At 53.1% G+C, this 12,534-nt stretch overlaps 1 protein-coding gene across 2 annotated transcripts in view; it reads right to left on the reverse strand.

The window, feature by feature from the left end:
* Positions 1-1,299: 1,299 nt before the first annotated feature.
* Positions 1,300-12,534, reverse strand: part of RBPMS2 (RNA binding protein, mRNA processing factor 2) — a 49,140-nt gene continuing 37,905 nt past the window's right edge. For both annotated transcript variants that reach the window (XM_029952590.1, XM_029952591.1), the window contains 7 exons: positions 11,902-11,979; positions 11,281-11,319; positions 10,511-10,573; positions 10,028-10,178; positions 9,105-9,256; positions 2,699-2,768; positions 1,300-2,428 (listed from right to left, as the gene is read on the reverse strand). In XM_029952590.1, the coding sequence (XP_029808450.1) occupies positions 2,706-2,768; positions 9,105-9,256; positions 10,028-10,178; positions 10,511-10,573; positions 11,281-11,319; positions 11,902-11,979 (546 nt within the window). In that variant the 3' untranslated portion in view covers positions 1,300-2,428; positions 2,699-2,705. The remainder of the gene's footprint in view (positions 2,429-2,698; positions 2,769-9,104; positions 9,257-10,027; positions 10,179-10,510; positions 10,574-11,280; positions 11,320-11,901; positions 11,980-12,534) is intronic.

Consider the following 12,534-nt stretch of genomic DNA (forward strand, 5'->3'; position numbering starts at 1 on the left):
CTTGGCCTTGGGGATGGGGGGCAGGGCGGGGTGGTGGGGCTCGGAGCAGCTCCTCACCAGCACTAGGAGAGGCTGCAGGCTGGGACGCAATGCCCCGCTGGTCCGCTACTGCAGGGAGGCGCGAGGGGTGGCAGCTGAGAACACAGCCACCAATTCCCCTCCTCCCACCCCGACCTCTCCCTGGGGTCCCACAACCCTCTAGCCTGACACCCTGTGGGCTCCTCCTCCTAGTACCTGGGGGTGTCCTCTCTCTGCATGCAGATCCCAGCTGAGGATGCAGGTGTCACCCTGGAGCCTTAACAGCAGACACATTTATCAGAGCACCTTAGACCCAAATCACACAGTGCAGGGCTGGGATTCAGGGAAGGCGAAGCAGAGAGGGAGAGCAAGGTCACCCAAGATGTAGGTGAGGAAGTGACCAGGGTCAGCCACAGCCGCTCCAGTTTTGCTCAGAGCAAGACTGGAATGAACCCGCAGAGTGGGGAGGTGCTAGGGCCGGTCTTGCCCTCCTGGTGTAGGCACAGCTTCGAGCCACAGTGAAGGGTATGGGGTGGGGTCACACAGATGGAAAAGACAAACAGCAAAGCCATGGGGTCAGTGCTCCAACCCACCAGAAGCAGCTGGAAAGGATTCCAAACCACCACTTTACAGACGCAGAAACTGAGGCCCCAAATCACAACAGGGAGCAACTGGGGCCAGCTGCAGGTTCAGTGCAGTCCAGGGCCATGGCTCCGACGTGATTTCCCCTTCAGGCCCATGTACTCTGGCTTCTAGCAAAACCTCCCCTCAGGAACCGGAGCCACCGCAGGGGAGCCCACAGGGTGTGGGAGTGTGGCCCTTTCTGGGGCCTCCTCCCTCCAGCACAGCCTCACAAGATCTACCCCAAGGACACTTCCTGAGGGAGGCCACCCTTCCAAACCAGAGTCCTTCTCTGCTAGAGGGCATAAAAAGGCCACAGGCTGGGAAGGGTGAGGCCAACTAGAGCGCAGCACCCAGAAAAAGCAAAGGTCCCATCTGGGTGTTTACTCTGGGTGCGAGGAATCTCCATCTATAGACTCGGAACTCGGGATGAGGAAGTGAATGAATCAAACACAGGCTGGGCTGGCAGATATGCCCCCGCCGAGGGGTCCTCCAAGTCCCTTCCCTCCAGGACTTAAGTTGGATGAAGACGAGGGAAGCAGGGAAGTGCTACATGAGCCCTGAGGCCTGGCCCCCGCCACCCCCTCAGCTTGTCACAGTGACCCTTCAGCGGTGCCCTCCCTGCGCCTACGTCCCATGGAAGCAAAGGTCAGAGAGCAGTTACTTTGGATGACTTTTTATTTTGCATTTCATATATTATCCAGCTTCACATTCTCACAGGATCAGGAATTACAACCGCCACCTCGTCTCCCAAGTCTGAAAACGGCAAGACAGCCACAGCTGCGGCCAAAGGCAAAGCACTGATGTGCTCACGAAACAAAAAAATTGCACAACTTTTTCCTTCATTTTTCTGAAACGAACGCCTGACAAAAAGGCTCAATGCTGGAGAACGGAAGCCCTTTGTTCTTCATGCCTCAAACTAAACATTAAACTTATCTGACAAGGCGAACAAGGTCTCTTTAATAATTAATTGCACACACACACACAAAAAATTCTTTATGATGCATAAATATTTTGTTACACAGGGTACAAAAATACTTTCATTTTTTGGTTGGTTTTGACGTACGGAAAGAATGAGGAGCATGGGCAGGGGTGGGGCGCACCGTGGAGAGGTAAGCAAAATGGGCAGAGAAAGGACTTTCTTAGCAGTTGTTGGCCCCTCTGAGAAGGAGGGCACGGAGGACCCGGATTTGAAATGAAAAAGAAAACGCTACCTGTGTTGGGAGGTGGCTGCTCAGCCGGGAAGCACGTGCGGGCAGTGGGGCTGCCAGGCCCGCAGGCCCGGTCCTCGGTGAGACAGGGGCTGCCGGGGAGGGCGTGCACAGAGGGACCCGGAATGATGGACCACTGGTGGCCAGGCCCTGTTGCTATGGTGACACAATGTGAGAACAAACTGTACACTCACATATGCACAAATTTAAGTGTCTTAATTCATGCCAGAAAACATGCAAAATTAAACGCCTTGTTTCTCTGAGGTGGAGCTGTGGAAGCAAGTCTGGACCGGTGGGGGGTCAGGCCTTGCTCAGTCCCAGTGAGCCCTCTGGGCTGGGACTGGGTGTCCCAGAAGAAGGCCCCTGAATCCTCCTGGGAGGCCTTGGTGAGGGCTTTGGGGAAGGACAGGGCTGAGGGAGAGGAGAAAGGAAACAGGAAGTAGTCCACTGAGTCAGGCTTTAAAATTCACAGTCTTTGGAGGGAAGCAGCAGCTCTCCACAGGCCGCCTGGGGGCAGTGGAAGCTCAGAGCAGCTTCCTCCCCAGCGGGGCAGGGGCTTCAAGCTGCGGTGACAAGACCTGGAGGGAGGGGAGAGAGGTGGCCGTGAGCAGAGGTGAGGGACCAGAGCTGAACCCAGGCTTCGCTCTCAGAGGAGGCTGCAAGATGGACGGCAGGGAGTGAGGGTGGGAGGAGAAGGGGAAAAACCAGCCAGAGTGCCTTAGCGCACAAGCCCAGGTGGACGCCTAGCATCAGCCAGCTCTCCAGCTCGGGCAGAGGGAGGACCCACGGCCCTGCAGGAAGCCAGGCTCGAGGACACTTTGATCCTGGGCCTCTGGGCCAGCACTTACTGAAGAACTAACAGAACTGACGATATTTCCATCCTTGCTGGGTGGTATCAGAGGAGGGGTACCAGCGCACCTGCAAGAGAAGCCAACGTCAGGAGCTAGCTGTGCAGTCCCTTGTCTTGACTGGGGGGCCTTCAGTGTCCCTGCTGGAGTCCTGGTTCTGTCACTGACCGGCAGACGCCGGGCCACTTACTCACCTCTAGGCATCAGTTTCTTCATCCTGAATATGGGAGAGCGCCACCTGACCTGCCTCCTCCACAGGGTTGAGGTTCAAGTGAGAGAATAATCATGAAGGTGTTACACTCGATGGAGCCCAGCTGTAGTACCAGGTGAGCCCTTGGCAGTGGGGCACTGGTGCCAGCAATCTGCCCTTCCCCCTTGACTGGGGGAGTGCAGAATTCCTGACATTAGGAGCACGAACCTAATACATTTTTGCTCAGTGTCTTTCTGTCTCGGTGCCTTCATCCAAGTATAAGACAGAGGTAACTAAGCCACGGGGAGTCCGTGAGGATCAGGTGAAACAATGTACAAACACTTTAGAAGCTAAGGCTGCTGTGCTCTGCAAGGGGTAGGACTCCCAGACATTCGTTCTGTCCTTGTCGGATTCTCTAAGGAAGTCATGGCTGAGACCCAGCTGGAGTTTCCATCCCTTCCCATCTCTCTTGTTCCCTCCATTATCAGCCTCCCAGGTCTACAGACCTGTAAGCCACCAGCTGAGCCCTCTGGTGGGGGCCTGGCAGCTATCTCAGCCCTGGCACCAGCCAGAAGGCCCTTCAGAGCAATAGCCCCTAAGCAGGATTCCCAGAGACGCGTCAGGAAATCATACAGCCTCCCTTTCTAGGCACAGCCTCCCCACAGGCCAGTCGTCTGGGCGGTAAGCTATGCTGGGTGCCAAGCCAAGACTGCAGGAAGGCCTCCTGTCCCAGTTACAGATGGCATGTCTGCCCCAGCCTGACCCATGGCTGCCTGGGATCGGTGGGGGAACACAGCATCGCAAGACCCCAAATGAGGGCGAAGAGGAAGAATGCCCAGGAAGGAAAGCCCAGGGCCCCCTCAGGAAGGGAAGGAAGGGATGGCATGCCAAGAGCCGATGGAGAAAACAGGTAGCAGCGGGGCCCACAGACAACTCCCTTAACGATGCAGTAGTCAGACCCAGTTACCCACTTGGCTGCCTGAAATCCCTGCCTCTGTAAGCAGAGAAGATGTCGAGCAGTGCCAGGTCATCACAGGCTGACGGAAGCTTCCTGAGAACTTACTCCCGTGTCTCCTCCAATTTGTAGGTATTCTGTACACCCCAGGACTCTACTCACCACATGCTCAGCAGCTGGTTACCCGAAAATGCCAGGACACTTGGCATATAGCAGACGCAGTCCTAGGCCACCTAACCAACGCCAGAATCTTCCCTGGGCTCCAAGGATGTGGCACTGCCCTCACAGGACACAGTGGACCCCAGGCTGCTAGAACCACCTTGATTAAGCACCATATCACACAGAAAAGGGTCAAGTGCCTCTTCTTGCCTTTGAGCTGTCCAGCCTCAGAGGCCACTATTTTCTCTTCTGCTGCCTCAACATCTGGAAGCAGTTCCCTCCCCTCCTAGCGAACAGCCAAGTGGGAGGCCAAGGGGGAGGCAGCCTCTCCTCCCCTTTGCCAAGCTGTGGGACAAGCTCTCAGCTGGAAGCGTGGCTGGACGTAAGAGCTCATGCCATGAGGAGACCAGCATGGCGGCTACCACACAAGCCTGGGGCCCGCTCCAGCTCAGGGGATCCCCCGGTGGACTGTGGTCACCACCCCACACCTGGCTTCCAGCTGGAGCAGCCCCATGACAAGAGATCCTGACAGCAGCGTGCCTTGTTGGGCTGTACACGGCGCAATGTGGGTTAGTGTGGGAAGGGCAAGGAGGCCTCTGATTCTCTCTCTCATGACTGGGGAAGCCAGGAGGTGCATAACGGGCTCCCCTGACAAGCCTGCTTCACAGGGTCCTCCAGTCTCTCCATTAGGTGCTGTAACTCAGTCTCCAAAGCAGCAGCTTTCCCCTCACAGCTTGAGATGAGCCACGACCTCCTTGTGGAGGAAGTAGAGGAAAGCCCACATTTCTGAGCTCAGGATGGATGTGCCATCCCAGTGGACAGAGCATACTTGAGAGACTGCCTTTCCACTTCCTCAGAAACCTGGTGTAGGATGGCCGTCAGGGTTCTCTAAAGAAGCGCTGCCCCTTCCTGCCCTAGCTCAGAACAAGAGACCCCCCCTCCAAGGACCAGGGATCGGGGGCCAGCACATCAGAGAGTGAGTCCTCAGCCTGCTCTCAGGGCCTCCAGTTGTTCATAGTGATTCTGAGAAGCCACCCCATAGAGACAGGCCCATGGGCATCTGGAATGACCAGACTCCAAGAGGGACAGCATCAAATCTGCAGGGTGCAGAGGTGCAGGGCACATGAACTCAGTCCTCTCTCAGATCTTGGGACTAACTGAGAAGATACACCAAGAGATGGATGAAGGAATAAATCCACAAGGGAAGAAATATGAATAGCCAATAAATATGGAGCCTCACTCATCAGAAAGTCAATTAAAGAACACTCAGGTTGGCAAGTCTACGCTTTGACCTTGTAATAGTTCTAGGAATTTATGATAAGGAAAACCAGCAGGACAGGTGCCCAGGGAGGGGTGAATGAGGGCGTCCATGGCAGCAAAGCCTATTGGTAGCAGAAAATTGTGTTAACAACCTAACTTACCATTGATAGGAAGCTGGACACACTTATACAACAGTGGGTTTGCCAGGCATCCAGAATGTAGATCTACATTTACTGACGGGAAACAATGTTCTAATATTTAAGTTTTAAAAAGGTTACATGTGTAACTTTTATAAAAGATCCACATCCATGGGTTTATTTATACACACACACACACACCCAACTATCTACTAAGCCGATGGACTAAAAGTAACAATTTGGGGGGGGGGGCAGGATAATAAGCAAAGGGAAGGGGCACCTGAGTGGTTCAGTTGGTTAAGGGGCCAACTTTGGCTCAGGTCATGATCTTGTTTGTGGGTTTGAGCCCTGTGTCGGGCTCTGAGCCAACAACCTGGAGCCTGCTTCGGATTCTGTGTCCCCGCCTCTCTCTCTGCCCCTCCCCAGCTCACGCTCTGTCTCTATGTCTCTCAAAAATAAATAAACGTTAATTTTTTTTAATAAGCAAAGGGAAAGGAGAACTTTATCATCTCCATGATACAGAGAAGAAAACAGAGGCAAGGGAGTTTATGTAACAGGAAAGTCATTCGCAAGCAGTGAGCCAGTGTTGAGAGGGGGAAAAGAGCCATGGTCAAAGATCCCCACCATCGTCAGGTTGAAGTGGAAAACGAAGTCCAGTCTGGGAGGACCCTGGGATGCAAGGGGACACAAAGAATTCCTGCTTTTAGGCATGTGCCAGACCCCATGCCACCTACACCTTTTGCATGCCTCATCCTCTTAAAGGAGAAGTTTCTATCAAGAGGACCAGAAGGTTGAGGAGCACCTGGGTGGCTCAGTCAATTAAGCATCTGCCTTTTGGTTTCAGCTCCGGTCATGATCTCACAGTTCATGAGTTTGAGACCTGCACTAGGATCCACTCTGACAACTCGGAGCCTGCTTGGGATTCTCTCTCTCTCCCTCTCTGACCTCCTCTGCTAGAAAGAAAGAGAAAGAAAGAGAGAGAGAAAGAGCGGGGGGGGGGGGGGGGGGGGGGGGGGGGGGGGGGGGGGGGGGGGGGGGGGGGGGGGGGGGGGGGGGGGGGGGGGGGGGGGGGGGGGGGGGAGGGGGGGAGAGAAGGAGGGAGGGAGGGGAGGACCAGAAGGTTGAGCAATATGGTCTCATGCACGACAGTGCAGGACTAAGCCATCTCCCATACCCTTCCTCCAGGTCTGGGCCCAGGGACATATGGGTGCCTTGGCTGAGGCTGAACAAGTGGTAAAAGGCATGCAGTCGGGGTATGCATGTTGGGATAGAGAGAGGAAGGACTGCTTTTCATCCCCTTTTGCTACTACCTTCTCTCCAAGTCACCTCCTTGCTCACAGGCACAGAGTCAGTTCTGTTGTTCCTCTGGGTTCAGAATAATGCCCCTAGGATCAACAGCATCCACTGCTGGGCAGCATTGTCAGGGGGCAGGAGAGGAGCTCTTGGAAGGAAAAGACACAAATGCTACTACTTGGAAAATGCTCTCATGCCTATGACTGCATTTGGTCCAGACAGTGAGTTCTACTATTGTGGAGATGGACACCCAGAGAAGTCCAGTAGCCAGGACAGAACTAGTTACTACCTGATCCAATCTCTTGTTGTTAGCCAGCCTCCTGAAAAATGCCACTAGCCTTCGAAGTGGGCTTTATCCCTATCCCAGGGAGGCCAGAGATAGAACTGAGACACAATGAGGCCTCCAGACTCAGAGAGGACCCAGGAGGCACTAGATAATAATGATAATAGTAACCATGATAAATGGCACTTCTCTAGTACTTCCTCTATGCTAAATGAGAAAAACAAATACCTAAAAAGTAGGTATGATTATCACCATTCCAAAGAAACTGAGACCCAGAGAGAATAAATAAGTTGCTCAAGGTCACACAGGTTATATATAAAAGCCAGGACTTGGACTGAAGCAGCTAGACTGGAATTGGACAGCCACTGGGCATGGATAGATAGGGTGGGAGGGAGGAAGCTAGAAAGGAAGAAAACAGGAGGGCATATAGCCCTGTGGTACAGGGTTTAAAGGACAGGTGCCACTGGGGGGAGCTCCCCCCAAAAGGGCAGACACACCTCTGCTTATTAACCTGACATACTGTCTCTGGCTCCCAACCTCTGCCTCATCATTGTCACGACCAAGCATCTTGGAGCAGATGGGGTAGAACTTCTCCACCTGATCTGGTCTTGCCCTCTCATTTTACACATGAGGACACACACAGAGACCCAAAGGTGAAGTCACCTGCAAAAGATCAGGTAGCTAAATGGCTGCACAGCTGGAATCGGAGCAGAGAGCCCAGCAAGGCCTCACAGGGCTGCTGCAGTGAAACTCCCTGCTGGCCAGAAACACTCCTGCCAGCCTCCCGCATGCCGCCAGGTCACGGAGGACAAGGATAATCTTCTGGGCTCACCTGCTCTTTGCCCACCACAGAACCTGGTTTGTGGTAAATACGCCAACATCTCCCTCTAGGGAATGATCTTTACCACCTTCCTATCCCCTCATCAATTTTCCAGCTGTCTGTGGTGCACAGCTGGGGAACAGAGCCAAGTTTAACCACACTTCTGCCCTCAGTACAATCTAAAGTGGCCATGGCCAAGGGAAACTCTCCTGCTGGGGGAAAACAGCTTGCTAGGGACTAGGTAGGGAGTCCGTACCCTCCACCTTGGAACTGGGTGGATCCAGACATCATCACTAAGCCCTTCAGAGGACCTGACATAGATAGGCATGGAGCCCTCCTTGGGAAGAGCACCCAACTCCTCCCACCTCAGCTTCCGTTCCTGCGAACTCTCCCTTCCTGGCTTCTCATATACTGTTCTTAGTCACGCCCTACTGCCCAGGCAAGGACACCTCTGTCAACAGCACAGCTTGCCCGGCCAGGTCGCTCTTCCCAAGGCTCCGAAGTGGGCTTGCCATCACTCCTCAGCCCCCTGTGCTTCTGGGGGCACTTTGTCCATACGCCTGGCAGTGCCTCCTGTCACTGCATCAGGGAGGTCCGGGCCGGAACGGATCTTGGCTCACTGGCCTTGGCACCTGGTATGGCACTCGGTGAGCAGCCCACCACTAACCTCACAGGGGCGCAGCTCTCCCCTAGCAGTGCTCGTTCCCTCTTTCCTGCCACCCCTGCACAGGTCCACCATGGAGAATGTCCAGGCTTCACGAAAACAAGCGCTAACTCTCCCTGAGCGCCCCGTGCTCCAGGTGCGGGGGCCTGTGGTGGCGACCTTCACAGGTGTCAGCATCTCATTCTCACAACCCTGAGGCAGATAATGCCATGCTCATTCTTCCAGATAGTAAAAAAAAGTCAAGACACAGACATTTTTACACGCTTTCTGAAATTCGTAACGACCAGAGAGGCAGAGGCAGGTGGCCTGGGCTTGAGAGACCACACTCAGGTTGAGATCCAAATCGTGGCTCTGTCACTACAGGCAGAATGCAGTATGGTGCCAGTCCGCAAGAGTTCGGTGGGTGGTGGGACCACGGCTGAGTCTCTGTCATGCTCACATTCCGCCACAGATCCCCAATGTGGCCTCACAGCTAATCCTCTCCCTCCCCTCTGTCAGATCCCAAGCCCCCAAACAGAATGTCATGGAAGCAGCGGTTCTGCAGCACTAGAGGCGTGAGTGGCCTAGTGGCCCCCCCAGGAGCAGAGTCTGGCCAGATGAGAGCCTCCTTCGTCCTCTCCCCACCTCTCCCCCAGAGGGGCTTACCTGAGCATGTAGGGCGGCAGCGGCAGCGGCACTGGCAGCTGGGTAGGTGAATGCAGCATGTGAGATGGCTGGGGTCAGCTCTGTGGTGTACAGAGGGTAGGGGGCCCAGGCCTCTGGGGATGCGGGGATCAGAGCAGCCCCCATAAGGTCATCTACAATGGGAGACAACAGCCCCCACGGTCAGAACACTGGTCTCCCCTTCCACTACACCGTTCTAAACAGAGAAGGGGACCCAACATTATGGTTGAAGCATAAGCTCCCCACTCAGGCCAAACTTCCCCCAAGGACCGAAAGACCAGGGGAAAAAAAGCCACATTAACTTGGCATGGTGTGGCATCCTAGCTGCTTCAAGAAGCCCTCAGATGAGGGGCGCCTGGATGGCTCAGTCAGTTAAGCATCCAACTTCAGCTCAGGTCATGATCTCATGGTTCATGAGTTCGAGTCTTGCATTGTGCTCTATGCTAACAGCTCAGAGCCTAGAGGCTGCTTCAGATTATGTGTCTCCCTCTCTCCCTGCCCCTCTCCCGCTGACATTCTGTCTGTCTGTCTCTCTCAAATAAACATTTTAAAAAATAATAAATAAAAAATAACTCGTGTGCTTTAAAAAAAAAAAAAAGCAGCAGCCCTCAGATGGGCCTCTGCCCATCTCAACCATTAAAAATCAGAGAAGGCTTCAGGGAAGTTGGGCAGTGCTGATGGCTCAGGAGCTCAGTCTGTCTGCATGCAGCCCAGCAAAGGCTACAAGGGGAGGAAGAAAGCATGGAACCCACAGAGACACGTGGCTGTGGATACAAGAAGCCTCCTGAAAAGGACTGACTCCCTCAGTGGGAATCTCATGATCTTCCCCCTGTGTACAACTGCACTAGGCCCCTCTCTTGGGCCAAGTACAAGGACAGCAGACGACAGCTCTGAGCACCACTCACAGGGGTCCCGTGCAATGAAGTGTGCTCCTAGGGCAGGGTGAGCATTGGTGGGATTTGGTGTAGCCATTAGCTTGTTCTTGGCCATTTTGGTGTTGGCTTTGGCAAACTCTAGCCTCAGGGTCTGCGGGTTCTCAGGATCAAAGCGAATACCCTATAAGAGAAGGGAAGGAAAGGAAGGAAAAGACTTTACTTTGTAGGGCCCAGACTGTCCACTGCAATAGGTACAGAAGTGCCCCAGAAATGATCTTGCCTAAAAGACTCACCCATGCAGGGGCCAAGACAGAGGACACACTGCTTGGGCCTTGTGTGTAGTGGCATTTGACAGACAGTGCAGCCAGGGACACTGCCCCAGGATGTTGGGGATTCGGGTGTATCTGCAGGCCCTTTTTAGGGGCATGGAGTGGGCGGAAAGTTTGTAGAAGACAGAACAGGAATACTTGTTGCCTAGAGGTCTGTGGGTCAGAGAAAGCCTTGTCTACTCACATTCAGTGCATTCTTGGCTGCTTCTGCTCCTGCTCGGCTGTCAAAGATCACAAAACCAACAGGCTAGTAGGAAAAAGAGAGAACATCCTCATATTTCTCCCCACATTCCATCTCCCCCTCAAACATAAAACAAAGCAAAACAACAAAAAGAAAACCCCACAACTTTTTGCCTATATCCTGTGCTCAGCTCAAACAGTAGAAGTTTCTCATGCACCAAATGTCTCCCAGCCAGGTACCACATTGTGAAAAATGATGCCAGTAGAGCTTTGTCCCTCTGTGTTAAACATCACCCTTTCAGTAAACCTTTTTTTTTTTTGTTTTAATGCATGCAGGTAAGTAACTTCCACGGTTTTCCCCAGCAAGAAAGGGGACACCAATATATAAAGGACATGGGAAGGCTCCAGGTTCAATCAAGGGGCAACAGGTTGAAAGCTTCTCCAACTTCATTCTGGCAAGTTCACTCCAGACCTCAAATGGCCCCCAAAGGGCCATCAGAAGCCAGACCATAGCCACCACGTCTGTGGTTCTCAGTCTTGAGGCCAGGCTGTGGCTTCTCAAAAGCCGGAGAGGGAGGACCAGAAGCTGACTGGTAAGCAGAGGGGACGTGTGCAGGGTGCTCATTCGTCAGCCCAGAACAGAACCGGGATGAGAAGGAGCAGGTCTCAGCTGCCAAATGCCTCAAGATGAGGAAAAGGCAGCAGGATCAGGTCCAAGCTCAGCAGTCGGTCTGGGCTGGGAGGAGAAAAAAAAAATCTTTGGAGAGAAATTACCTGTCTCGACGTGAGTTTGATCAGGGACCCTTCATAGCCCTGCAGAGAGAGGTGGGCATCATGGGGAAGGTCAGAAGCCTGTTGTGCTAGCCCGGCCCCCCTTTCTCCAGTGCTTGCCTGCCTCATTCGCACACCACCCCCACCTCATGGCCACCACCCTGACCTCCACCACTGCTGAGTGCCCTCTGCTCTTGTGTTCTGCATCACATGGTCTAGCACACGGGGTGGGCATCATGTGGTTGCGTTCATCATTTCGTGCGTAAATTCCTGTTTGCTCCACTAACTTGTAATCTGGTAGTACAGACCCCACCTTTTTAAAGTTTTCTCGGAACTTGAACTGAAAAGACTATACTGAATCTCAAAGATTCCTTATATGGCAAAGCCTACTGAGATTTTCTCTTGTTTCCACTTTACAGATGAGGAATGAGAGGCTCAGAAGGGCTAAGCAATCAACGAAAGCAACATGTGAATTAGTACAATCACAACAGAGAGCCAGGTCTGCGGTCACAGTTTCTGGTACACTGTCCTCTGCCTTCCTGCTGCCCAATCCAGGTCAGATTCATTCCTGATGCTTCTCCTCCGTCCTAAGCTCTGCCCGTGGGTGGCTGGGTCCAGACTTACCTTGAATGGCCTGAAGAGCAGGTAGAGTTCTCTGGGTTTAATGTCCACAGGAAGGCCACTGACAAATAGGGTGCGGACCTGGGGACAGAGACCAAAGTAGACAGGGATGATGGCTCTTCCTTCAGGAAGGAACAAAAATCCTTCCAGAGTTTAAGGAGGAAATCTGTATTTCCTGGGCTTCCTTTGGAGGCCAAGGCAAATGAACATTTGGAGTTTCACAGCATTTAGCTGCAAGAGGGGAGAGCCCTGTGTCATAAGCACACAGTTCAAGTATCCTTTTTCAGATCAAGGATCCCTGAGACTTGAAGAAAGCTATGGTGTCTTACCCCCAAAGAGTATACAAGTCAAAATGTATATATTTTTCAGAAGATACCATTGGACCCCAGGTTGAGAGTTTCTGCCTGGTCTAGAGAAGAGGCAAGCAAGGATGTAAAGGGATCATAAGTCCTACACCACACTACACCCTGCAAGCAGGAAGCACACTAGACATAGGCTTTTCAAGGGTGGGGAATACGTTGTATTCTTGCCTCTATGCCTACTCCTTAGCATGGTGTTGTAGTAAATGTTTACTGAATAAGAGACCTGGTTAAGGAGTGAGAGACGGGACAATTATGCTGGGTTTTGAAGAATGAG

Source organism: Suricata suricatta, chromosome 9, assembly GCF_006229205.1.
Source record: "Suricata suricatta isolate VVHF042 chromosome 9, meerkat_22Aug2017_6uvM2_HiC, whole genome shotgun sequence".
In the NCBI taxonomy this organism is placed as follows: Eukaryota; Metazoa; Chordata; class Mammalia; order Carnivora; family Herpestidae; genus Suricata; species Suricata suricatta.